Source organism: Phascolarctos cinereus, unplaced genomic scaffold (genome assembly GCF_003287225.1).
Source record: "Phascolarctos cinereus isolate Bilbo 61053 unplaced genomic scaffold, phaCin_HiC Scaffold_5;HRSCAF=322, whole genome shotgun sequence".
Taxonomy (NCBI): Eukaryota; Metazoa; Chordata; class Mammalia; order Diprotodontia; family Phascolarctidae; genus Phascolarctos; species Phascolarctos cinereus.
In genome coordinates this window covers 28,344,777-28,369,354 of record NW_027555958.1, presented here as the reverse complement: position 1 = coordinate 28,369,354, position 24,578 = coordinate 28,344,777, and the positions used below count along the sequence as shown (strand labels likewise).

At 49.4% G+C, this 24,578-nt stretch overlaps 2 protein-coding genes across 5 annotated transcripts in view; one reads left to right on the top strand and one right to left on the bottom strand.

Annotated features, from left to right (window-relative positions):
* Positions 1 to 3,664, top strand: part of ADORA2B (adenosine A2b receptor) — a 50,211-nt gene extending 46,547 nt beyond the window's left edge. The window contains exon 2 of the mRNA XM_021007042.2: positions 306 to 3,664. Within this exon, the coding sequence (XP_020862701.1) occupies positions 306 to 963 (658 nt within the window). The 3' untranslated portion in view covers positions 964 to 3,664. The remainder of the gene's footprint in view (positions 1 to 305) is intronic.
* On the bottom strand, positions 3,621 to 24,559 carry ZSWIM7 (zinc finger SWIM-type containing 7). Of its 4 annotated transcripts, none has more exons than XM_021007046.2 (6): positions 24,470 to 24,559; positions 23,686 to 23,767; positions 20,483 to 20,504; positions 17,231 to 17,333; positions 7,579 to 7,683; positions 3,621 to 3,872 (listed from the first exon to the last, which is right to left on the bottom strand). In XM_021007046.2, the coding sequence occupies exons 2-6, from the start codon at positions 23,759 to 23,761 to the stop codon at positions 3,753 to 3,755; spliced, it is 426 nt and encodes a 141-aa protein (XP_020862705.1). In that variant the 5' UTR covers positions 23,762 to 23,767; positions 24,470 to 24,559; the 3' UTR covers positions 3,621 to 3,752. The 4 variants fall into 4 exon arrangements, with proteins under 4 accessions (XP_020862705.1, XP_020862702.1, XP_020862703.1 ...); XM_021007043.2 differs by lacking the exon at positions 24,470 to 24,559 and adding an exon at positions 24,201 to 24,371; XM_021007044.2 differs by lacking the exon at positions 24,470 to 24,559 and adding an exon at positions 24,063 to 24,190.
* Positions 24,560 to 24,578: the final 19 nt, after the last annotated feature.

The window sequence follows — 24,578 nt, the reverse complement described above, 5'->3', positions numbered from 1 at the left end:
CACAACATGGGGAGGGAGGGGCTATTATTATCTCCATTTTACAGAGGAGAGAACTGAAGCACACAGAAATTTCAGTGACTTGCCCAGGGTCACACAGCCAGTAAGTGTCTGAGGCTGGATTTGAATTCAGGTTTTCCTGATTCCAGACCCAGCACTCTATCCACTGCATTGCAAGGAGGGACAGTGGTGAAGATAATTTTGTATTAAAAAGCAAAGATAAACCCCCTTCCCCCCAAAAACAGGTTATAATGGTATATTGATTAGCAGAAACTGAGTGTAATGGATTTTTTTTTTTTGGGCAACAGGTACAAGAGTTTAGTTACTGGGACCCGGGCAAGAGGGGTCATTGCTGTGCTCTGGATTCTCGCTTTTGGCATTGGCCTGACTCCTCTCATGGGATGGAATGACAGGGCCAATGCCACCAATTGCACTGATGGACCCATGAACCTGAGCTGCTGTCCTGTGAGATGTCTCTTTGAGAACGTGGTCACCATGTCCTACATGGTCTACTTTAACTTCTTTGGCTGCGTCCTGCCCCCGCTGCTCATCATGCTGGCCATCTACGTCAAGATCTTCCTGGTGGCCTGTCAGCAGCTGCGTCGCATGGAGCTGATGGACCACTCGCGGACCACGCTGCAGCGGGAGATCCACGCGGCCAAGTCGCTGGCGATGATCGTGGGCATCTTCGCGCTGTGCTGGCTGCCCCTGCACGCCACGAACTGCATCACGCTCTTTGATCCCCACTTTGCCAAGAGCAAGCCCAAGGTGCTAATGCACGCGGTCATCCTGTTGTCGCACACCAACTCTGTCATCAATCCCATCATCTACGCCTACAGGATAAGGGACTTTCGCTGCACGTTCCACAAGATCATCTCGAGGTATGTCCTCTGTCAGGCAGATGACCTCCCCAAGAGTGGCAATGGACAGTCAGGGACGGTGCAGACCCTCGATGCGGATGTATGACCCCCGCCACCAAGAGGCCAGGAGACACGCAGCCCGTGACGGGCACTGTGAGAAGCCTGGCCGACTCTCAGCAGTGATGTGCATGCACAGGCGGCCTGCTCTGAGCACCTCGCTGCTCTCACTCTGGATCTTGGTGAACAGATGATTGTCTCCGAGGGCCAACGAGTGGAAACGTACCTTTGAGGTAGTTGGTCCTGCTGCTAGCTCCGTGTGGACTGGATGACGAGGCCAGGGACTCCAAAGGGAGGTTGAGAAGCTGTTGGCCAAGGATGCCATTTTTCCCCACTGGCTCCTCGACCTCAGCCCCACTGTTTTGGATGTGCTGAATACTACTCTCTAATAGGAAAGGATTTCAGCCACTGTTACTGTGAACTCCCCCACTCGGCAGTGATGTTTTCCAGACTTGGAAGCAATGGGGAAACGCAACACCTTGGCTCTTCTGACAGATGGGAACCTGCTCCTCCTGGAAGTGGCCAGAAGAACACTATGTACAGGCATGGGTGGAGGAGAGGCCCTGGTGACGAATGGGGTCGGGAGGGAGCTCTTGTTCCAGCTTGCTATCTAGTGACATTGTGCTTTTCCTAGTGGAGATAGCGGCTTTTCTTCTGTCTCTTGGAGGGGCCCAAGAACACTGAAGGGAAAGGAGTCTCTCCCCCCAGTTAGATTCCCGTTCCTCTCTTGGGGGGGGGTTGGGGGTTGCCCAATCAGCTTTGGAGGGGAAGAGGAGGCTAAAATAGCTGCTCTCTACTTCTGGTCCCCCCCCCCCAGCGGAATCGAGCAGACCAAAAGATGGGGCAAAGAAATGGCTGAGCTCAAACTGTGAGACTTTAACCTCCTTTGCAGTGTATGTACAGATGTAGTATTAGCTCAAAGTGGAAGATAATTTAAGTGAATTAAAAATAAAGCTTTTTTTTTTGGATAAGAAATTTAAATGTAGTAAAACCACATCCAGAACTGTCTCTGGCTTCCTCACTTTCCTGGGGAGGGAGACGGAACTAGTGGGATGTTGTCCAACTCTCCTCACCTGGAGAAACCTCAGGACTAGGTCTGAAATTGTCTATTTGTCAAACTGGAAAAATAAGTACCTCCAATGGCTTTCACACAGCCTCACGCACAGCTGTTCCTCATGGGTCTCTGCTCAGCTTGTCGCCTGTGCCCACACTGGGTGGGGATCTCCCCACCCAACCTCTTTCTAGCAAAATCCCTCACTTTTTTCAAAGGAGAGGCCACCTTTCCTAGGATTCTCCCTACCTGAAAGAGACTCGGGTCTGCTTGGATTTCTTATAATACCTCACCTGGCCCTCGGCCCACTCATTGGGGTGTTTTATTTTGCTTGGGACCAGTGGTGGGGGCCACCACAGAAGGGATCAGACCTATGGTTTCCATGGTGTAAGAAGCTCCCAAAATTTTTTGGAAACTGCCCCCACCCCCAATCAACATAGATCAGAACTTCTGAAACAAGAAGTCTTTATAGACTTGCCTGGGACCCTTGGGGGGTGAAATTCCTTGCCCAGGGTTACACGGCCAGGATGTGACAAGGAACCCAGGACCAGCCAGCTGTGAGGCTGGGTTCTCTATCCACTCCTGCCTGCCAAAGTTACCTGTGTTTAAAATGAGAGTTTATTAAAATTTAATAGGCAAATAGAAAACCAATCCCACTCTGGGCTTCCGGACACTAGTCACATGCTGGTTCTAAGCTCCTGGGAGCAAGGTCAGTGTCCTCCCTCTCTGTGTAGCCCTGGCACCTGGCATACAGTAGCCCCCTAATGTTTTCTGGATGACAGAATGACTCCTTTATCCATGCCATCAAGTCCCTCTGCTCCTGGGCATTCCCAAGGTATCAGCCATGTTCCCACTGGATTTACCTTTCCCAAGGGGTGCCTTCTGTTCTGACAGCTAATCAGAGCTGTCCATTAAAGTGACTTACCTAAATTAATCTCACTTGGTGGGACACACAGCATAAGTACTATTATCCCCATTTTCCAGAAAAGCAAACAGAGATTTGGAAAACTCAGCAGCCTAAGGTCACAAAGTTAATCAATAGTGAGGCTCAAAACTGAATGCAGACTTTCTGATTCCAGACTGGTAAAGGCCTCCTCCCCATCCCTTTGGAGACAGATCGACATGTGACTAGGGAAAGAAAAAGCCTCCCTTCTTCCTTAATTTACCAAATCAGAACATTTGATTCTCTATCGCCCCATTTGGGGTTTTCCTGGCAAAGATACTGGAGTGATTTGCCATTTCCTTCTCCATCTTATTTTACAGAAGAGAAACTGAGGCAAACAGGGTGAAGTAACTTGACCAGTCACATAGCTAGTAAGCGTCTGAGGCTGGAACTCGGGTCTTCCTGGTTCAAGGCCTAGCGCTCTATCTGCTGTACCACCTAGTTGTTCCCCGTCTGAACACTGCATATAATGCCAACTTATAGGTTTTTTCCCCCCTTAAAAAAAATAAAAAAAGATCAGCTACTACAGTTGATTTTGCTGAAGAATTTAGCTACCTCATTGGCTTCCTGGCTGTTGAAAGCCCTTTGTGGGAGGGCTTGGCCATAACCACAGGCACGTTCTGTAACCCCTTCGACAGAAGGAAAGGTGCCATTTTCCTTCTAAGTAGACAACACATGGTTAAATAAGAAAGTGGGAGCATCGTAACAGTGCTTGGCATACAATAAGCATTTAATAAATGTTTACTCAATCCTTCAGTCCAGCATCTCTGCTTTGGGTGAAAACAAGAGGGAAATTTCCCTCGTGGGGCAATTCACAGAGGCGTCGGTGGTGCCAGAGGGGCCTCTAGGCCTGTTCTTGATCCTCCTCTGCTAACAGGAGGCCAGACAGCTGCTCATTAGACACACTCAGGTCCTGGCACAGTCCCGTGGCCAGGCTGAGGTAGGTGGCCAGGAGATGCTTGCACTGGAAGACATAAGATACAAGTCAGTTAGAAACCAGCTTGGGAAGAAGAAACGTGTCAGCAGTTCAGATCCTGCCTTTGACACTTAATGGCTGTGAGACCCCACAAAGTCAATCCATTAACTGGTCAGTGGTCTACTTGGCAATTCTCTAAGACAGTGGTTCTTAGGGCATCGTCCTTTCAGGGGGTCCTTGAGGTCAAAACTTTTCATAATAGTAGGAAGATGTCTTAATTTCTAATATGATGACTACAGACAGAATCCACATAAATAAAAGGTGTTCAGGGGTGGGGGTCTTCAGTGGTCCTCAAGAGGGTAAAGGGGTCCTGAAAGCTAGAGATCTGCTGCTCTAAGACACTTGGCTACAGAAGAGCTAACAAGCAACATCAGTAGAATGTGTTTCCTGCCCAGGAACTCCTCCCTCCCACTGGAAACCCAGGTCTGGACCAAGACAGAAGAGAGAGGTGGGGCTAAGAAGAGGCAGGCAGGAGGCCAGGCCTCTCCACAAACCCCACATTGGGCAATCTGAGCACGTGCCCACCTCAGGACAAAAAAGGCCCTCAAGCTGACGTATAACAGTGCTGTCAGGGGAGGTGAGCTAATACCTAAAGACTAGTGCAGCCCTTTGCTGCCCAGGCCCAACAAGTGTTTAGAGGATCCTAACTTCTACCTCCAGCCAGCTTTTCCTACCAGGAAAGCAGGGGAAGTAAGGAGTTAACAGAGGTAGAGATGGCGCCATCTTCTGTCAGAGGTAGAGCAGAATGCTAGAACTGAAGTGATCACTGGGCCTCTCATTTTACATGTAAGGAAACTGAGGTCCAGATGGATGACGAGTCTTACAGTCACATGGCCACCACGTGGCTGGGCTGGGCCCAGGGCAGGCAATCTTCACTTCTGTCTATCATGGGCCCCTGGCAGGCTGGTGAAACCTGTTGGCCCCTTTTCAGAAGAACATTCTTTCTTAAATAATTGAAGGACATACTACATTTCAGTTAGAACAGGTAGTGAAAATAAAGATACAATTTTTTCCCCATCTAAGTTCATAGAACCCCAGATATTTGTACATGGTTTCCAGAAGAGAATCCTCTGGTCTTGACTTTTGTTCTAGGGTTCTTCCCACCAAACCTTTTTTTTCCCTGAAAAATCCATCTGGGGGAGTGTGGAGGAACCAGAGAGAAAAAGCCCAACAGCCCAAAGAAGACCGCCCCGACTCTGTGCAAACTGCCATAACAACTTCCCTTAAAACATAAAAATCCACCCGATCAAACACAGAAATGGTCTTTCGTCACCAGGTACGGGTCAGGTCAAAGCACACAGGCTGTCAGAGCCATGGCGCAGGCCTTCTCGGTGATGAGAGAGACTGTGCTCTTGTGCTACAAAGGGAAAGGAAGTACGTGGAATCTCGATGGCCCCGGAACAGGCCCAGTCTCGGCATGACCCAAAGCAGAACGAACCAGACGCAGCCGTAGGGCAAAGGACCAGTGTGTCCACAAGAACCCGCCCACGAGATTCTCTCTCATGATGCCAACAAACAGTCGAAAGGAAATTCAAATTTTGCCCTGAAGCTGATCCAAATTCCTTCATGATTCCACACTCCGTGAGTCACTGTCATCAAGACCAGTAGCCCCAGCGCAACGATGCCCACGGCCACGTCTGGGGGCTGAGCTGTCCATATCTGGGGAAGAGATTTCCCTTTCATCCCAAGATCCTCTCTGCCCTTTGATTCCAGGAGAGATTGCCTACTTGCCAGTCTTCTCTGAAGTCCCTGTGGTCTGCCAGACCAGTCTCACTTCAAAGACAATGTAACAGGGGCACTACTGGAAACAGCGCCCATGGCGTGGGGAAAGGCTACGCCAATTGTGGCAGCACGTGATCGTAACAGAATGACTGTGCTGGAAGAAACAATGACATTATGGGAAAGGTTCAGGGGAGGATGAGAAGACTTGTATGAAAGGAAGCAGAGAAGGGAGCAGAGCCAGGAAGTCAGCCCACATGATTACAAAACTATGGAAAGGACAAAAACCCCAAACTGGGTCATCGGAATGACCAAGCCCGCCCGGAGAGAGAGGCGGACCCCCGCCTTTGCTGTCGGGCTGCACTCTACTTCCCTTGGTTGTGCCGACCCTTTGCACCTTTTCCTTTTAATTTTTTGTGCATGGGAATGGCTTCTGGGGCAGGGTTGGGAGGGAGGCTAATTCAGAAGTGAGGTTATAGATAATGAGAGCATTTATGGCGCCAGGCACTGTGCTAAGTGCTTTACCCTATCTCATTCAGTCCTCACAACAACTCTGGGAGGTAGGTGCTATTATTAGCCTCATTTTACAGTTGAGGAAACTGAGGCAGAGGTGAAGTGACTTGCCCAGAGTCACAAAGCTAGTTAAGTCTCTGAAGCCAGATATGAACTCAGGTCTTCTTGATTTCAGGTCTGGCACTCTATCTACTTCCCTACCAGCTGTTTCAAGGTGATAGAAAAATACATCAACTTTTTTTTTTAAATAAAGAGAACAGATGAAACAAATGACTAGCTGCACCAGGCAGGGGAGATGTCCCAGAAAGTGCCAAGGGTGCCACACACACCTGAAGCCCTAATGGTGCCCAAGGTGATCATAAGACAATCTGAAGGGAAGAATGGTGCAGATGCTGCTGTTTGGGCCTGCTACCTTCTTTCCAATGCCCCCCACCCTTTAGGGCAGGGGCTCTTCACCTGGTATGAATGACAGATTGCAAGGGGTCCACAAACTTGGATGGAAAAGGGCATTGTGATGACTGTATTTCAATAAGTGATTTCCTCTACAATCCTATGTATTTTCTTCTATACATTTACAAACGTGACTCAGAAAGGGTCCCCAACCTTCACCAGCAGGCTGCCCAAGGGGTCTGGGCCACAAAAAAGGTGAAGAATCCCTGATTGGGGGCAACAGAGCAAATGTACATTTTCCCTTTCCATCAGATGCCTTGGCTCCTTCCTGCGGCTGATGATGGCTGAGATGTGCGCCTGGGCCCCCGGAGCCTGTGCCAAGACAGCGGCCAGACCAGCTGCTGTGTCTTGAGAAGAGGAAGGGCACTAGGTACAGCCATCGTGGTGACATAAGACCCTCCGCTCCTCACAAGCTCTGTGATGCTGGCCCAGACACTGAATGCTCCTGGGCCGTGGGGTGGGTGGAATACACGGCCTCCAAGACTCAAACTCCTGATCTACGTTCCCATAAACCACGGGCCAAGGATAAGAGGCCCCACGAATAATCAAGGGGCTGAACTAAAGAGAGGCTGCCGTCCACTCTGCAGCCGGGCTGGCTCCCAGGCTGCAGTGGACCTCTTATGTGCCAAGCTCTAGTACTTCCTGGGTGACTCGGAGTGGAACAGTCATGTAAGTGTGAAAGGGACAGCTTTCTGGAAGGGTTTTCACCCAGAAGGAAAACTGACACTCTTTAAAAATGACATTTCCAGGGCAGCTACAGCAGTAGAGCACCAGCCCTGAAATCAGGAGGACCTGAGTTCAAATCTGGCCTTAGACCAAACACTTGACACTCACTAGCTGTGTGACCCTGGGCAAGTCACTTGACCCCAATTGCCTAATTTGACTCCTCTAGGGAGTCAAACCCAGGAGAAATGACTCGGGAACGCAAGGACAGCACCGCCAGCTGCAGCTCATTTCCACACTTGGTCATGTGGCCTCTTGCATGAGGGGACCCTTTCTCCCCACAGCTTACCAATAGGCTGTCACTCTTCCGAAGCACAGAGAATGCAAAAGCCGGGCACGAGCAGTAATGGCAAGAGGCGAAGCACACGTACACCTTCCCGGAGCTGCCGAGCACCTGCAGGCGGGAGAACAGAGGGGCAGGCTCAGGCCTAGCCCAGCCACCTCTCCTTGTAATTCGTCTGATTACTCAAGAGTTACATGGAGTGTTGCACCAGAAGGGAAAGCTCTGGTGATGTCCCCAAAAAGGGGAAATTCTGCTTCCTGTGGCAGAGTCTCGCCTTCCCCGCAGTGGGCCTGACTCTTGTCAGCAAAGACTCAGCCCTGGCTGCTCAGCGTTCCACCCCCATCCCAAAGCTTCACGGCCCAAACAGTGGGAACGGCTCTGGGGTAGCCCTAAGAGTGAGGGACCAGGAGCCAGAGGTGTGCTTATCCCTGCTTGTGAATGGGTGGGTAGGGGTGGGTCCTTCCTTCCTCTCTCCCTCACTTCTCACCCTCTGCCACTGCATGGCACCCCCTCCCCAACACACACACACACACACACACACACACACAGAGGACACAGATATCTGGCCCACACTCCCATGGGAAACATGGGGAGTGGTCCAGCCCTGGTGTGAGGTACCTTCTCACCAGCTCACCCATGTGAGGCAGGGATCTCCAAGGGACAGAACGCCCTCTACCAAGCACCTCCTCTCCGCCTAGGGCATCGGAATGTTTAATAACTTGCCCAAGATCACATGGCGGGTAGGTGTCAGGGCTGGGGCATGACCCCAGGTCTTCTGGCTTTGAGGGCATGGGGCAGGTAGTATAGCACCAACCCCATATTAGAGAGGAAACAGATTTTGAGAGTGGGGTGAGGCAATCATGGGGCTAATGACAAAGACAAAAAGAGCCCCCCCAACACACCTTTCTGAGAGGTCTTATAAGGAAAATTAAAGAGAGACATAAAGCAGGTACACAGAGGAACATAGCTGCTGGAGGGGTGGGAAGACCAGGGAGGAGTGGGGCCCAAAGAGGGCCTCGGGGTCGGGGGTGGGCCCTGATTTCAACCTCCCTCAGCAGTGTGGAGGTGGAAAGAGCCAATAGAGTGGGATTTTACATGCCCACAGACTACGTCTTTATGGGAACAATTCTAAAATCTCTGCCTGCTGAGATGATCAGTGAGCACAGACACACTCACCCGAATGAGGTTAGATGGCAGTGGCCCCGAGCTCTAAACACTCACAGGGAGGTCCAGGGGGAGGTAGGACCAGGGGGTCAACATGGCCCCTTGTAGTTCAGATTGTCCGTGAGACTGAAAAGTACTGGAAAAGCATGTGATACAATACTGCTCAAGTGGGTGGAAGTTCACAAGAGATGGACTTAATTCTAACAAATTAAAATTGCCTAAAAGTAAGGGCTGCCTGGGGAGGTCAGAGGCTCATGGCCTGCAAGCTGGAAGGACCTTCCCATGCCATGCGATCCAACATCTTCCCGACCTGTGAAGGCCCACTCACATGCCCAGGTGGCAGAGGTGGGCCATGTTTCAAGGATGGGGCAGAGGGCACTCTTGTTTGGATACAGTAGGACCCCTCATTCCCTGGGCTGAACCTCCAAAAGCCACCCCAAGCCAAAGGTAATCAGAAAAGACCCTCCAAATGAGCTTTGGTCCTCAGGATGAAAGCCAGGCCTCCTCTGGAGCCACACCAGTGCCCTTCCCTCCCAAGGTCTGCCTATGGGGGGCCAGGCCATGACCAAAGAAGTTGGTACCACTTGAATGGCCTCTCAGCTTCTCCCATGGCACTCTCGCTGTCACTGCCTTGAAGCTGAGACACCTAAGAAGACTAATTGAATCCACATCTACTGCTGCTATTAGCAAATGGAGAACCAGTCATGGCCTGGGCATCCTGGGGCCTCCCACAGTGCCTGGAACCTCTCCATGGCCTGTTCTTACTGGCCCTACATCCTTAGGCCTCTTCTGCGCATTCTCTTATGGTCCCATGGCTTCAACTACCACCTCTGGGCTCACGCTTCTAAGATCAACACTTCCAGGCCTCCAACACCACCATGTTGGAGAACAACCATGTTCAAAACCAAGGTTAGCATCTTTCCTCCCAGCCTAGCCCTTCCTCTTGACTTCATTCTTTCTAGCAGTGATGCCACCATTTGCCTTGTCTCCCCTGTTCATAATCCTGGCCTTAATTAAGGTGATTCTACCTCTTCAATACTGCTCACAGCCTGCTGCTACCACTCGAATACAGATCCTCATCATCACCTGTCCAAACTATTACGTAGGGTTATATATCTGGAGAGAGAAGGGGCCTCGGCTATCCTGTGGTCTAGCCTCCCCATTTTACAGATGAGGAAACTGAGGCAGACTGGTGAAGGTACTTGCCTAAGGAAGAGCCAGAATTCAGACTCTGGCTGGCAGTCCCACGTCCCTCCATGTCTACCAATGGATCTTCTTGCTGTCCTCCCCCCCCCCAGCCCTCCATCCATCCCTTACACCAGGACTGGGCTAATGCTGCTGATCCACAGCCGTGGTCCTGAGATGTCTGTGCTCAGTGCCTAGAGCTCTCTACTGCCCACCCGGCAATCAAAGCCCCCCCCGATCTCATGTTACCCCACCTTCCCCACCCTGGGGGTTCTCGTCACCTTGGGTCACACCACTCCTCATGCCTGAGATGTCCTCTTTCCTCTTTCACTAACTGGACTTGTCACTGCTCTTTAAAGACACTCTTAAATGCCACTTTTTCCGTGAAGCCTTCCTCGACTTCACCTGGTGATAAGGACCTCCGCTGGGCTTCACAAAACCCTTTGTTTTGCTCAGTTTCCCTAAAACTTAACATCCCCCTTAGCCAAAGACAGGCGCTTTGCTTTGGGATCACCAGCACTCTTCCTCCCCCTTTTCATTACCTTTTCTTTGCTTATCTGAAAAACTCTTTGGATCATGGTCAAACACACAAAATGAATGCTGAAAACCTAACTAAGACTTTTGGGACACATTGAAATTGACCTTTCTTATCACCTTTTTTTCTTTCTGATCCAACCTATCATGTCCAGCCTTTTGACCAATTCAAGGTTTGTTTTTTTAATCTTCTCCCCCTCTCTTAGTGGGGCTTGTATTTCTTCACATTAAGATTCCAGCCAGGAGTGTCAGTCGTTATGTGCCTACAGTTCTATTTTTCTAGTTTGGATGGACCAGCTTGGTATGAGGGTGGGTTTTTCCTTGGGAATTCATTTTGGATTTTAAATGTCTGCCTTATCTTTTCAAACAGAAACCTTAGATATCTAAGGAATCTGAGCTCAGGATGAGAGCACACATATTTTGAACTGAAACAGGCATTATTCTAATGTCTTCATTCCCCCTTCCCCTCCACCCCAAAAGAAAACCCTGGTGAGATCTTGATCCAACTCAGTCCTAAGAACTGGTCTGGAATATTGGCTGAAAGTGGGTGGTGACCTTGGGCATGTCACCTTTCTGGGTCTTCAATTCTACATCTACAAAAACACGGGACTAAATGATCTGTAGGGTCCTAGCTTCACCATTCTGTGATTTTGTGATAGGTGGTTTCCTTTCTCTTCTGGTGGCTTGAAAAAAATTTTTTTTTTGGTTATAAATGCAGATTTGAAATTTGATAATGATCTGCCTGGGTGGCCTGAATTCTAATTTTCTTATTAGAATTCTGTGTATTCTGTCTATTTGCATAGTGCTGCTTGTTCTGGACGGTTCTGGGAATCATCCCAGAAGGTTTCTTGAAATAATATTGATCCCATTTTTTTCTTTTTCCACTGTGTTCCGTGCCTCCAAGACTTGGCTGCCAAAATTTTCACTTAATTGCATTGCTTCTAAATAGGTTTCCAGTTCAATTATTTTCCAACCTTCTCTTCCTACAAATTTTTCTCATGCATAGATTGGGTGGTGTGGCAGAGCCGAGAGATAGTCAGCTGGGAAGCCAGGCCCACCTCCGACACAGTCTGGCTGTGTGACCCTGGAAAAGTCACTTAAACTCTCTGTGCTTTAGATAACTCTCTAAAGCAGAGCTTCCTAAACTTCTTTGTGTCAAAGAAAGACCTCTGGCAGTATGGTGAAACTATGGACCTCTTTTTTTAGGGAAAAATTTTAGATAACTGAAGGAAATGCTGATTTTCAGTTAGAGGTTAATAAAACTCATCCAAGTTCACGGATTCCCTTAAATCAATCTATGGATCTCTTGGGGGTCCATGGATACCAGGATAAAGAACCTTGCTCTACCCTTTGACCCAGCAATAGCACTTCTAGGGCTGTATCCCAAAGAGATCATACAAATGGGAGAAGGACCCACATGTACAAAAATATTTATAGCAGTTCTTTTTGTGGTGGCAAAGAATTGGAAATTGAGGGAATGCCCATCGATTGGGGAATGGCTGAGCAAGTTGTGGTACATGAATGTAATTGAATACTATCGTACTATAAGAAATGATGAGCAGGCAGATTTCAGAAAAACCTGGAAAGGTTTGTATGGACTGATGGTGAGTAAAGTGAGCAGAACCAGGAGAACGTTGTACACAGTAGTAGCCATGTTGTGCAATGACTAACATTGATAGACTTAGCTCTTCTCAGCAATGCAAGGATCTAAGACATCTCCAAAGGCCTCATGATGGAAAATGCTATCCACATCCAGAGAAAGATCTATGGAGTTTGAATGCAGATCGAAGCAGACTATTTGTTATTTTTTTCTCTTCTGTTTTGTTTTGTTTCCTCTTTCTGATGGTTCCTCCTATTAGTTCTAATTCTTCCTTACAACATCACTAATGTGAAAATATGCTTAATAGGAATGTATATGTATAGCCTATATCAGATTTCGAGCCATCTTAGGGAGGGACGCACAGAGGGAGGGGGAGAAAATTTAAAACTCAAAAGCTTATGGAAGTGATTGTTGATAAATCAAAATAAATTAATTTAAAAAAAAGAAGCTTGCTCCAAGACTATATGTTGCCAAGAAGGTGCTGACCTGCATAGATGGATGGCGTTTCCTCACCTGGGAGTCCCTAATACCAAAGAGATCCCAGATCCAGTCTCCCCATAGCTGTTCTGCTGTTCTTTACCCCCACCTCGTTTATCCTCTTTTTAGATTCTTTCAGGGGAGTTTTCATGTACTCTACATCATTCCCCATTTTTCTAAGTCATAACCTGATACTCTATGACAGCATGAAGGCCGTTTATCACAGACAGGCCTGGGCAGGGCCAGGGCCTGCCAAACAGTAAAGCCTTTGGGTACAGGCTTGGTCATGACCATTCTGCCCGCCCCCTCTGGGCCAGCATCGCCAAGCGTGGAGGACCCAACACCAGGTGGTGGTCAACAGGAGAGAGACGCTGGGCTCCAGCGACTGATTAGGAATCTCACTTCAGGCGAAGAGGGGTTGCAATCTACATAAGTAGAGGGAGTACCTACAGTGAGAAACTAAAGTACAAATGGTTCTCCTTTTTGTCATGGCCCTTCCTTTTTTTTTTAGCCGCATTCCCATTTTTTTATTAGTTCCTCCTGCCTTTTTTTTTTTCAATTAATTTGAAACTTTCTTGAATTCCTAGAAGGCATCTATTACCCAGCTGAGGTTATCTCTTGGGATTTCCAGCACTGTGCCAACCAATACATATCTCCTGGTGGCATTCCTTTTGTTTCTCTCAATCTGTAATTTTAATGGACAGTACCAGAGCTTTTCTTCAGCTTAAACCTTCTAGAAAATTGTCAGCTTTTCTGTTGTTTTTCTGAGGTCTGTGAGCAGCATGGGTTCCTGGTAATCTCTCTGCCATCTTCCCAGGAATCCCCTCTATTGTCTTCTTTCCGTTCCCCTCATCTTATTTTAGGCCCTTATCGTTCCTCTAGAAGATGGTAAGACCCGCCTGGGCTGCCTCCCTGTTTTACTCTCCCACCTTAACCAATTTATACGAGGTAACCTGACTTTACCATCAAGGTAACCTTCCCATCGGATAGAATCTACTGTTCGAAAACTTCCACGACAGCCTGCTACTTAAAGTCCAAAGTCGTTGGCCAAGGTGGCACAGTGCACAGAGTGCTAGGTGTGGAATCAGGAAGAGCTAGATTCCTGCCCAGGACACTGAGGACTGAGTTATCCCGGAAAGTCACCTCATCTTTCTGAGTGTCAGTTTCCTCCTCAGTAAAAGGGGGTTCTGAAGCCCCTTCCTGATCCAGATCTAGGATCCTGGCCTGCCATTCAAAAGCCTCCACAACCTGACTCCAAGCCATTCTGGAGCCACCATATGCTCTGAGCTCTAAGCAGATAGTTCTAGACCTCATTACATCTTACACTTTTCCACCTCTGTTCCTTGTCTCACAATGTTTGCTAACCCTGAAATGTTCTTCCTAACATTTCCACCTGTTGAAATCCTACCCAACCTTCAAAGCCCAGCTAGAAGATGTTGGATTCAGAGTCAGAGGACCTCTGTGTGAATCCTGACTGTGATTTATTACCTCCCTGACTCTGAACACTACTCTTAACCTCTCAGACTCAGTTTCCTCATATATCAAATGAGGGAGCTGGACCTCTAGGGACCCTCTGAATTCAATGATTTTCCTTGAAACCTTCTCTAACCTGCTCATTTGGACATTTCCAAATCATTCAAACCACTCCTTTCTCTGCACCCCTCAATGTCCTGAGAGCTTACTTTGCATTATAGCTCTTTGTGGCACACCTCCCTGCCCCATTAACTTGAGACAGAAGAACAGCGGCTTAGTTAGCTAGCTGGGCACCTTCTCGAGTGCCCAGCACAGCACCTGGGCCCCAGCAGGCATCGGAATGGAATGAACAGTCCAGCACCGGTGGCCCCAAGGCCCAACTTAATGAAGCTCACAGTCTGAATACTTCACGGAGCAATGATAGAAAAAACCCCAAAGCAGGACTGGAAGGCAGGAGGAGGGAAAGACTGCCGAGACAGAGGAAGGAATGCCTGAGGAGTGTGCAGCCCTCTGCGGTGGGGTGACTGACTTGGACTTGCTCTGTCCTCAGTCATCACCCCTTGGGCCCTCTGGCTTAAGGCTTAATCAAACTCTTCTGACCATCACTGGGCTACTGGCCTTGAATATGGTCTTAAGAGTGACTTAATGAACAAATGTTAGTGCCCTCAAAGAAGGGACGCTTCCTCATGGTGCTTCTTGGACTTCCCAGGCAGGGTCCAGGGTACAGCAGGTGGTCAGGGAGCACACAGGGATGGAATGAATCTCCATCTGCTCTCAACAGCCACCAACTCTGGCGATCAGCTAGCTGCCACCTTCCCTAGCCACCCAAGGCTGACAGAGCCTTCGATGTAAACCATTTGGTCATCTGAGCCAAGGAGCATTATGGGAAGCTCTGAGTGTTTATTTTTACCTTTCTTCCACTCTAAGTCCAACCAAATAATGTCTGCTCTTCCCAAAACATGCCTGAATCCTCTGGGCAATGACAAAGGTCTTAGTTCTACTTTGTTTTAAAAAGGGGGTATATTAGACAGCAAGTGCCTGTGGGTACATGACTACCCAAGGGAAGTTTGTTCTGTCCCAGCAGGCTCTAGAAATGGTGACTTACCTGAAGGGCATGTCCTCTACTCTAAAGGCAGGAGGATACCGTAAGATGCTTTGGATAGACGGTTGGATTTGGAATCAGTAAGACCTGACTTCAAATCTTGCCTCAAGTTTGCTTTGTGACTGTGGGCAAGTCACTTAACATTCTGGGCCTCAGTTTCCTCCTCTGGATCAGATGGTGTCTGAGGTCCCTTCTAGCTCTAAGCCTGTGGTCCTATGATCAAACCAAACCACAGAGGAGGACTGGCCCCCACTTCCCAAATGTATCCAGAACCAGTGAGTGAATGAGTGGAATGTGCATGCACCCAGCACAAAACCCTGGTACTCATGATACAGGACAGACAGCAATTAGACAGGTACGCCATAGGAAGACAGCCAGCTCTGGTACCAAAGCCTGGTCCTAGAAAGACCACCAGCAATCTTTTCAGTCTCCTCCCTCATTTGAAGACCACTGACACTAGCCAAGTACAATAAAATGGGACCACTGAGAACAATCCCAAGGGTGTGAAGTTTCCATAGCCCCCATTTAATTCAGAGTCTGGGCTGACTGCCACACTCCAAAGAAGTTAGCATTTTTATGATAAATAAGGCAACCCAATATAACACAGGATATGAATAATGAAAACTAAACAAATGAAAATAACCACTGGGAAAAGTAAAAAGTCAACTATGATGAAAAACGTCTCAAGCAAAGTCATTAGCTAATAACTGGGTCACTGGAGAGCCAGGCATCATAGTAAATGAAAATCCAATGTGAATGGCACAGCTGCAGGCAGCCCACTTCAGATGAGGATAAGGCCTAGGTCGAGTGCTATGCTGGGATTAAGAATCAAAACAAAGTTGACACATGAGGATGGGAAGAGCTATCAGCTTCAGGGCCCTCTCTCCTCTCAAGAAGAGCCAAGGCCTTTTGACTCCATAAAAAAATTGGAGACGATATGCAAATCCCAGCTGAGAAAAAGGAAGCAATCTCTAGCAGAAAGATGATGACATCTCCAGGGTTGGGGCTTCCATGGCTGAGGGCAAGGCTGTGGTTGGTGGGCTGCAGAGTTCCTTGGCCAGAGCAATCCTGCTGACACGCCTCTTGACCAAGGGCAAGTAAATTCCCACAAAGCACAGAACACAAAGCCTGGGTCTGCTTGGTGTAGGGATTAAGGTCAGGTTTTGTCCAGCTCTACACACCTACTGCACTTGACACATAGTATGCGGGAGTTGCTGGCAGCATTGGGTGTCCTAAAAATGTCAATGGTGCCCCATTACCTTGAAGATCTGACATTAAGTCCTTTGTCTGGCATTTAAAGCTCTTCCCAATCTGGTCCCTTCCAGTGGACCTTTTTTTACATCCCCCTCTTCCTTCCCCCATGATCCAGCTCACTGGCCTATGACTTCTCACATACATCAATCATCTCCCATTTCCACACCTTTGAACTGACGGGCTAACCCCATGCCTGGCATGCTCTGCCTCCTCACCTTGGCACCTTAGAATCCCAGCTTCCTTCAAGAATCAGCTCCTCCTTCACCTTCAGGAGGAGACCCTTCTCAGGCCCTAGCTTCTAGTGCCTAGAATAGAAGCTCCCTGAGGGTATGGGCTGTTTTGACCTTCTTTGTTTCCCTAGCATTCAGTACACTGCCTGGCACATAGTAGGGACTGAATAATTGCTTGTTGACTGAAAGACTAGATGATGCTAAAAATCTTTTTGAAACAATCATGACTCTGACCCTCTCCACAAAAAAAAAAATCACAACTTGGCCATACTTCAGGGAGCTGAGAAAGGGAATTCTTTTTTTTCTCCCCATGCATTAGCAAATCTTTAATACTGGTTTCATTTCCTGCTCTATGTCAGAGGGAAGGATGCATCATTTCTGACATTCAGCTTGATGAGGCCCAAGATTAAATGCCCATTCACTCTCAGTCTCCTGCTCATTCCACTGGATAATTCTGAGGCTGCAAATGGATTCTGTTTCAATTACTAACAGTCAAATGTTTCCCATCAGGTCAAACGCTTTCATAACAGTACAGGAAGTAATTTGACTATAGCATTCCTCCATACTGAGTCTAGTAAACACACAATTTAAACATAATGGGAATTTTCCAGATTGGAAATTCCCCCAAATAAGCTCTACCTGGTATATGGTTCTTCCACTAGGAGAGGAGACACGGGTAACAGAACGTCGATCGACAAGATCCAAGGCCTGGATGGCGGATGGACCAAATATAAATTTCAGCCTAGGAAACAGAAAGACTTCAGATCAGACAAACTCCCATTGCCATATGGCATCCTCCAAATGAATGTAATGAACAATAACTGAATGTGCCAAAACCAGGAGAAAGAATGGAGCCGGCCCTCCTTCCGACAGGGCTTGTGCAGCAGCTGAGCGCCGACTCTTCTGAGGGCCTTACTGCAGCACCCTCAAAGTTTTAGAAGTGGGCTCAGAGCTCACAAAAGGAGGCACGTCAGCAGCTTCCGCCAGGTCTACTCTGGTTCCCTGGCAGTGCCCCACCTCCTCTGCCACATTAGCCTCACCTTGTCAGGCCTCCCTAGTGCCATCAATTCTAAATGCTTCCTTTTTGCCAGGACCCAAAAGGCTGGGATTACCTAAAAGCAACAGGTATATGTCCTTTTCCTTGGGACAACAGTTTTATTAACTGTCCTGCGTCTCAGATATGGAGGGGTATCAGGAGATGCAAAGAGTGAGGGAGGCTAGATGTAAGGCTTCAATCCTTTGTACTCTCTGGTAGAGGGAGGGGCAGAGATGCTTGGGTCAGATCAAACTTGGCAGCTTCTCTGGGGTGCAGAGTATGTGTGTTGGGGAAGGATGGAACAAGGCCACTTCGGGAGCGTCTGAGGCTCCAGAGATGAACCTTCAACATATGCTGGTCATTGCTGTCTCTTCTATAATATTTCACTACTCATTGTAGGCCCATTACAAATACTACCTCAGGGGACTCCAGCGAGGTCTCCACCTCAATTTAGGGTAAGTTAAAAACGAGGAATTGCTTTATAGGCCCAAATTCTGCCTCTGCTTGGAGAGGAGGGAAATTTTCTTTGTGGTTCAGACAAGACCCAATCCAGAAAGAAGATTTAAGAAAATAAGATATCCCTCTTGCTTCCTGCCAAGACTCCCCAGTGGGGCGTGATTCCAAGTAAGCAAACTCAAGTTGGGATTCCCTGGCCGTGCCACCTGCCTGGGGGAGCTTCACAAATCTTGGGCTCTTAGGGAAATGGGAGGCACAGCTTTTATAAAAACAGGGAGCACACACTGGTACCCACTAAAGGGAGCAAAAGAATAGGAGACAAAGCCTGAAAACAATATTCCTCTTTGTGTGTGATTAATACCACACTGAATGTGGTTGGCTGACCTCCAGCCAGTTTTCAGTGGCAGCAAGTAGAGACCGGGGGACTCCTGAGGCCAAGATGGTTACGAAGAAGGTTGAGTCACACTGCAGGCTGAGAGGCCTTTCTATTTTTGAAAGAATGCTCCTAATTTAGAACACTTTTAATAAGATAAAGCCTTTAAGACTGAGGCTTGATGGTAATGGCATCCCTTTCAGCATCCAGCCTTCCACATGGCTGGGCACATCCTCCCAACTTCATTCCAAGTCAACACACTCAAACACAGACATGCATATTATATGTGTGCACACATACGTGTAACATACGTACACATATATGGAGGGACAGAAAGGGACAGACTCATTTGGAGGGGAGGGGGAAGAAAACCCTCTCCCTGCCTCCTCAGATTGAATGCTTCTTTTCTCTGATAGGAAAGTTCACATCAATCAATCAACATGCATCTATCGAATACATCACGTGTCACACACAGCCAAGGTTTATTAAGCATCTACTGTGTGCAAGACACTATGCTAGGCACAGAGGGAGTTGTATATAATTCATCACTTGGCTGAAAGCTCTCCCAAGTTATCCCTGATCTCAACAGCCCGATCTGAGGGTCTGTTCTAGGTGTCCACCCTTGATCCCCGCAGCCGCTGGGTGCTCTCTACTCCTGGGTACTCTCTCATCTCCGGCTTTTCATGACCCTGCTCTCTTCAAGCCCATTTCCATCTAGCCTGACTCATTCGCCTTTACTTGGACCTTTATTTACATCCCAGCTCCCGCCTGCAAGGAAGCTCTGGGTTCTGGCTGCCCTCATCAGCTCTCACAGGCTTAATCATCAACTCTATGGAAAGGAGTGTCGGACTTCTAGGGTCTCTTCCGTGAGCTCCAGTCCTTCGTGCCCAACTGCTTATTGCTATCTCCTCCAGGTTATCCCAAAGGCATCTCAAACTCAACGTGTCCAGAGCAGAACTTGGAAGCTTCTCCCCCAAACTTCCCTAATTCTGTTGAGGGCACTTCCATCCTCCTAATCCCCAGGCTGGTCCTCGACTCCTCCTCCCCCCTCACCCAATCAGTTACCAAGTCTTGTGTATTCCACCTGCCCAGCACCCCTGGTGCCTCAGCCCTCCCGTTAGGTCTGAGGCCGCCATACCAGCTCATCCCTTGTCTCCATGCTGTCCCCAATGCCTGGAATGCACTCCCTCTGCAGAGTCACTTATTAGACCATCTAATTTCCTTGCAAACTCCGGTTACTTTCTTCTACATGTGGCCTTTCCTAATTCTTCCCAAGCCTCACTGACCACCTGGTACTGTGTACAAACCTATGGGTGCAGTCTGTCTCATCCACCAGAACCCAACTGCTCCTTGAGGGCGGACATTGATTCCCTTTTGTCTCATATCTCCACAGCCCAGGACAGTGCTTGGCATGTCGTAAATGCTTAACAAGTGCTTATTAGTTGATTTATTGATATAAAGGCTAAGAAAGACATGACCCCTGCCCTCAAGGAACTTAGCATCAAGAAGAATAAGACTATAGAAAGCTATAACACACACACATAAGTAGGTGTTGAGGGAAGATCATTCTCAACTTAGGGGTAGGGAGAGAAGTAATCAGGGAAATCTTCCTGAAGGAAGCAGCATTTGAGGTGGGTTTTAGAGGATGGGTAGGAATTCCCCAGGCAGAGCAGGAAGGAAGGGAATTCCAGGTAGAGGGAACAGGCTGCACAAAGGCAGGGAGGTTAAGTTTCATGTATTTATTTGCTTGTTTGTTTATTCCAGGGGTGTTGGGAGAGGACAGAGAGCAGTCCAATCAGGATGGAACATACAGAGGTGAGTAATAAGTCTGGAAAGAGGTGGCACAACATTCTGAAGGGCTGGGAGGGCCAGGTGGAAAAGTCCCAGCTTTTGTCAGCAAGCAATAGGGAGCCACTGAATGTTTGAGCTCATGATGAATGACAAGGTCAGACCTAGGAAAAGCATCGCACTCCAACACCACTGACAAGAAGAGTCCCCCCCCCCATCCAAAAGAACAAATACTCACGCCAACAGGAGCTCATCGGGCACTGCAAAACAAAAGAGGGGAAGGTCAGTCAGCCACCTTCCTGAAGGCTGCCTGATGAGCCCACCTGCTGAGCTTAGCAACAAAAGCCTTACAAGCTCCAGCCAGCCCACCTCCACCACGGAAGCCCTCTCAGATCTCTACCTCCTACCCAACACCATCAGAACTCTGAAAAAGCAGATGGACTGGCCGGCTCAAGAGTGTCGAATCTGATAGAGGGCCATCTCCATAGCCAATTCTCATTTCCGTAACTCCTCCCTAAAGAGATTTTAAACTCTGATGATGAGAAAGGGCTTAACAATGCACAAAGTCAAAGAGACTGGGAAAAAATTAAGTTGTTCAGTTGTTTCAGTCATGTCCAGCTCTGTGACCCCATTTGGGGTTTTCTTGGCAAAGACACTTGAGGGGTTTGCCATTTCCTTCTCCAGCTCATTTTACAGATGAGCAATTTGAGGCAAACAGGGTGAAGTGACTTGCCCAGGGTCACCCAGCTAGTAAATATCTGAGGCCAGATTTAAACTCAGGAAAATGAGTCTTCCTGATTCCAAACCCAGTGCTTCCCCCCTCCCCCAAAGAAAAAAACCTTCAAATCCAGCAAAATGACCCCTCAGCCACTAAAGGAGGCAGGGAATATAATCAACCTGTGTGTCCAACACAGAGAGCTTCCGCCTGCCTCACTGATGAGGAAGAAGAGCCAAGAAGGTGCTGGCAGACTCCTAGGCCCATCCCTAAGATTTGATTCCCTAAACTTTTGGTCAGTAAGCAATAGGGAGCCACTGAATGTCTGAGCGGGTTTCCATCCTGCAAACAATCTGCCTGTAGGTAACAACAGTGGCTTCTCTCACTGGAGGTGCTCAGGAAGAGTCAGTTGTTTTTCTTTTGGGGATCAGCCCGTGTGTGAGCATCATCTTAAGCACATTCACTCACAGCTGTTTTGATTAAAAACCAAACAAAGGGAGTTGATTTGTTCTCGCACATTCCCTTGAAAGTAATGACATCTCTTTGAATGATACTAATTCAACACCAAAGTATTTTTAAACAGACATCTGGAAGAGCGGAGAAACGTGGGGCCGTCCCTTTGCAGCAGCCACCTTCAGGTGCCAGGAGGCGTTGGCTGGTTGGGCTGAAATGCTCCCTCTATTTCGCCTCTAATTCTTGTTACAAGGGATAGATCACTAGGTGGGGAGGGGGAAGAGACATTTGGAAATGAAGGGGATGGAAAAATAAAAGCTATTCATAAAATAAGATCAACTAGAAAACACACTGTGGATATGCGGTATGTGTGCACATACGTTAAAAAGGCCACAGTACTGTTTACGCCTCGTGTGGCCTCAGGCAGATCACTTGGCCTTGCTGAGTCCCAGTCTCTTTGTCTATAAAATGAGGGAGTTGCCCTAGACAACCTCACCGTTCCCATAATGTACCTTCAGCCTGACAGGGCTCAGGGACCCCCCCCCCAAGCTGGCTGGCCAGCTTGATGAGAGCTCAGTATGGTGTTGACCTCAGACCTAACAATGCCTTTTCACCCCGGCCATTTTAGGACTTGCTGCTGGTTGCCCTAGTCCCCGTTCCCACCTCTTGCTCTGGGCACCGTAATTAAATCAGCCTTGGCACAGCCTCTGGTTCCACTGTGACTTTCCAGACCAAAGCGCCCCCTGCTGGCCATCGCTCCTCTAGGTGTGTATTATAATCACATGAGGGCAGGGGCTGTCTCACTTGTGTATTTAGCACACAGCCAGGTACACAGTAACAAACGAATGGAATGAATGAAAAAACATTTATCCGATGCTTACCATGTGCCGAGTCCCGTGCTAAGAGCTGGGGAGACAAAGAGAAGAGAGCCAATCCCTGCCCTCAAGGTGCCTACACTCCGATTGGGAGAAATAGAAATCTGTTGAGTTTTCCAGTGAGGATGGCAAAGCCCAGAGGTCACTGGGTTACATGAGTAGGGAACCTGACTGTGCCCTGGATCTGCAAGGCACGGTAGAAAGGCCTGGGGTCCTCCACATCAAGGAAGGAAGAGAGGCGATGACCCTACCATCTCATGCAAGATACACAAGCGTCACCAAGCAGCCCTTACAGGGCCCAGGCAGCCAGGACCGGGAGAGGGGCAAAGGAGAAAGGCTAATAAGTGCCTTTTCATATCTTCATTATGATTCTATGTAATTTGATGGGTTAGAGATCGTAATTCCAACAACACATGGGCCTTTTCCCCTCAGCTCCTACTGTGTAGCACAAGCAGCACTGTCTCTGCTTTACAAAGCTCAGAGAGTTTTAGTGACTTCCTCAGAAGGGAAATGTTAGAGTCAGAATTTGAACCCAGGCCCCTGAACTCCTTTGCTGCACCATAGCAGACTACAACAATAGCCAGGCCTGTTTCCTCGCCTGAGCTTAAAAAAAACAGCTGGAGGATGTGCAAAGCTTATTATTAGTCAGGGAGCATCCTCTGCTGGTCACCGAGGGGAAAAAGCTAGAAGATTCCTGTACAGCATCCCAGAGTTATTCCAGTGGCCAAAGACAGGATTCTAGAAACCATAAACGACCCCCATCCCCCAGCACGTCGTTCTCCTTTCCTTTGGGGCCACTGGGCAGCAGAAGCAAGGTGAACGATTTAAAAACTCTTTGCCCTTTGTTGCCATCACATTCTCAAAGCTAAGTTGGCCAAATGGACATCGTGGCAGGCCGCCATATTCACCTCCTTCTCTTGTCTAACTGGGCTTAGGAGACGCCTGGAATCGTCAGAACAGGAGGGGACTGCCCACAGCTCCCACATCTCTCCCTACAGCGTAAGCGCCCTGAGGGCACGGAGTGTCGCCTTTTTGTCTGTATTTCCCCCCACTCACCAAAGTGTGTGGCCAGTACGGAGGCTTCATTACTGCTTCCCGACTTTACCAGAAGGGGGTCCATGGGCCCCCAAAGCGGGGCTTTCCCCAGGATGCCGAGCCTGCCTTTGAGGACTGGGGGGGCCCAGCACCGTGCCCCGTCCTGCCGTCGGCCCCGGGGAGCTCGGGCCCCGTCCGGGGGAGCCCTCCCGGGGCTACAGGACGCTCTGTGGCCCCCAGCTGCTGCCATCGGCCCCGGGGAGTTCGGGCCCCGTCCCGGTGAGCCCTCCTGTGGCTCTAGGACCCTCTGTGGCCCCCAGCTGTTGCCTTCGGGACCCCCCCCCGGGGAAGCAGCCTCCCTACCTTCAGACGCTTCCCCGCAGGTGGCTGCGATCTCGCCCAGAATCTCCTCCAGGACCGTGGGTAGCGTGGCCGTCATCTCACCCTGGGGACCAAAACAAAGCCACTCACAAAAGGATCTCTAAGCGCGGGTCAGCATCGGGAGGCCTGGACTTGCACACGGGAAAAAACCGTGGGCGAGTCACGAAACCCGGGGTTCCTATTTAGGACAACACGGAGTCAGAGGCCCCAGGTTCACATCCTGACCCTGCGTCTTGCCCCGTGGGGGGGGCCTTTGCTGCCCCTCCGGGCCTCAGTTCCCTCATCTGTCAAACGTGGGGACTGGATCAGGGCATCTCCCAGACCCTTGAAAACCCGCGGGGGCAGGGGCAAGCTCGGACCCACGCGAGGAGCACTGAAGGCTGCAATGAAATCCCAGGGCCGAGAACCGTCCCGGCCCCATGGGCTTCTCGGGTCAGTGGGGGTTCGGGCTAGTAATCTAGGGTTCCCGCTCCCGCCCTCCCGGAGCTCCGACTAACCTGTTTCTTAGGCTAGGCGCTACACACCCTGGGAGATGTAGTTCCCCCCCCGCCAGGTCACGTGCTCCAGCGCTCCTTCAGGAGCCCGGAAGCGGGAACACCGCGGCCTTCTAGGTCGGAGACGGAAGGTTTGAGCCCATTCGGCCTCCGTCCCCGGAAGTTGGGGGCCAGCGAAGCCTCCTCGACGCGGGGAGGGCGGGATTCCCAGGCACGTGGTAGGGCCCAAGGGCGGAGCCAGGGGGTGGGAGAAGGCGGAGACTAGGCCGAACCTGCCTTGCTGACGGCGGCTGCCGGGAGTGTCAGAGCCGGAGCTCCGAGGCCGGTGCCACGGCCGGGCCGGGTGACAGCTCGCCCGCCCCCGTCCTCCCGGGGAGCTCC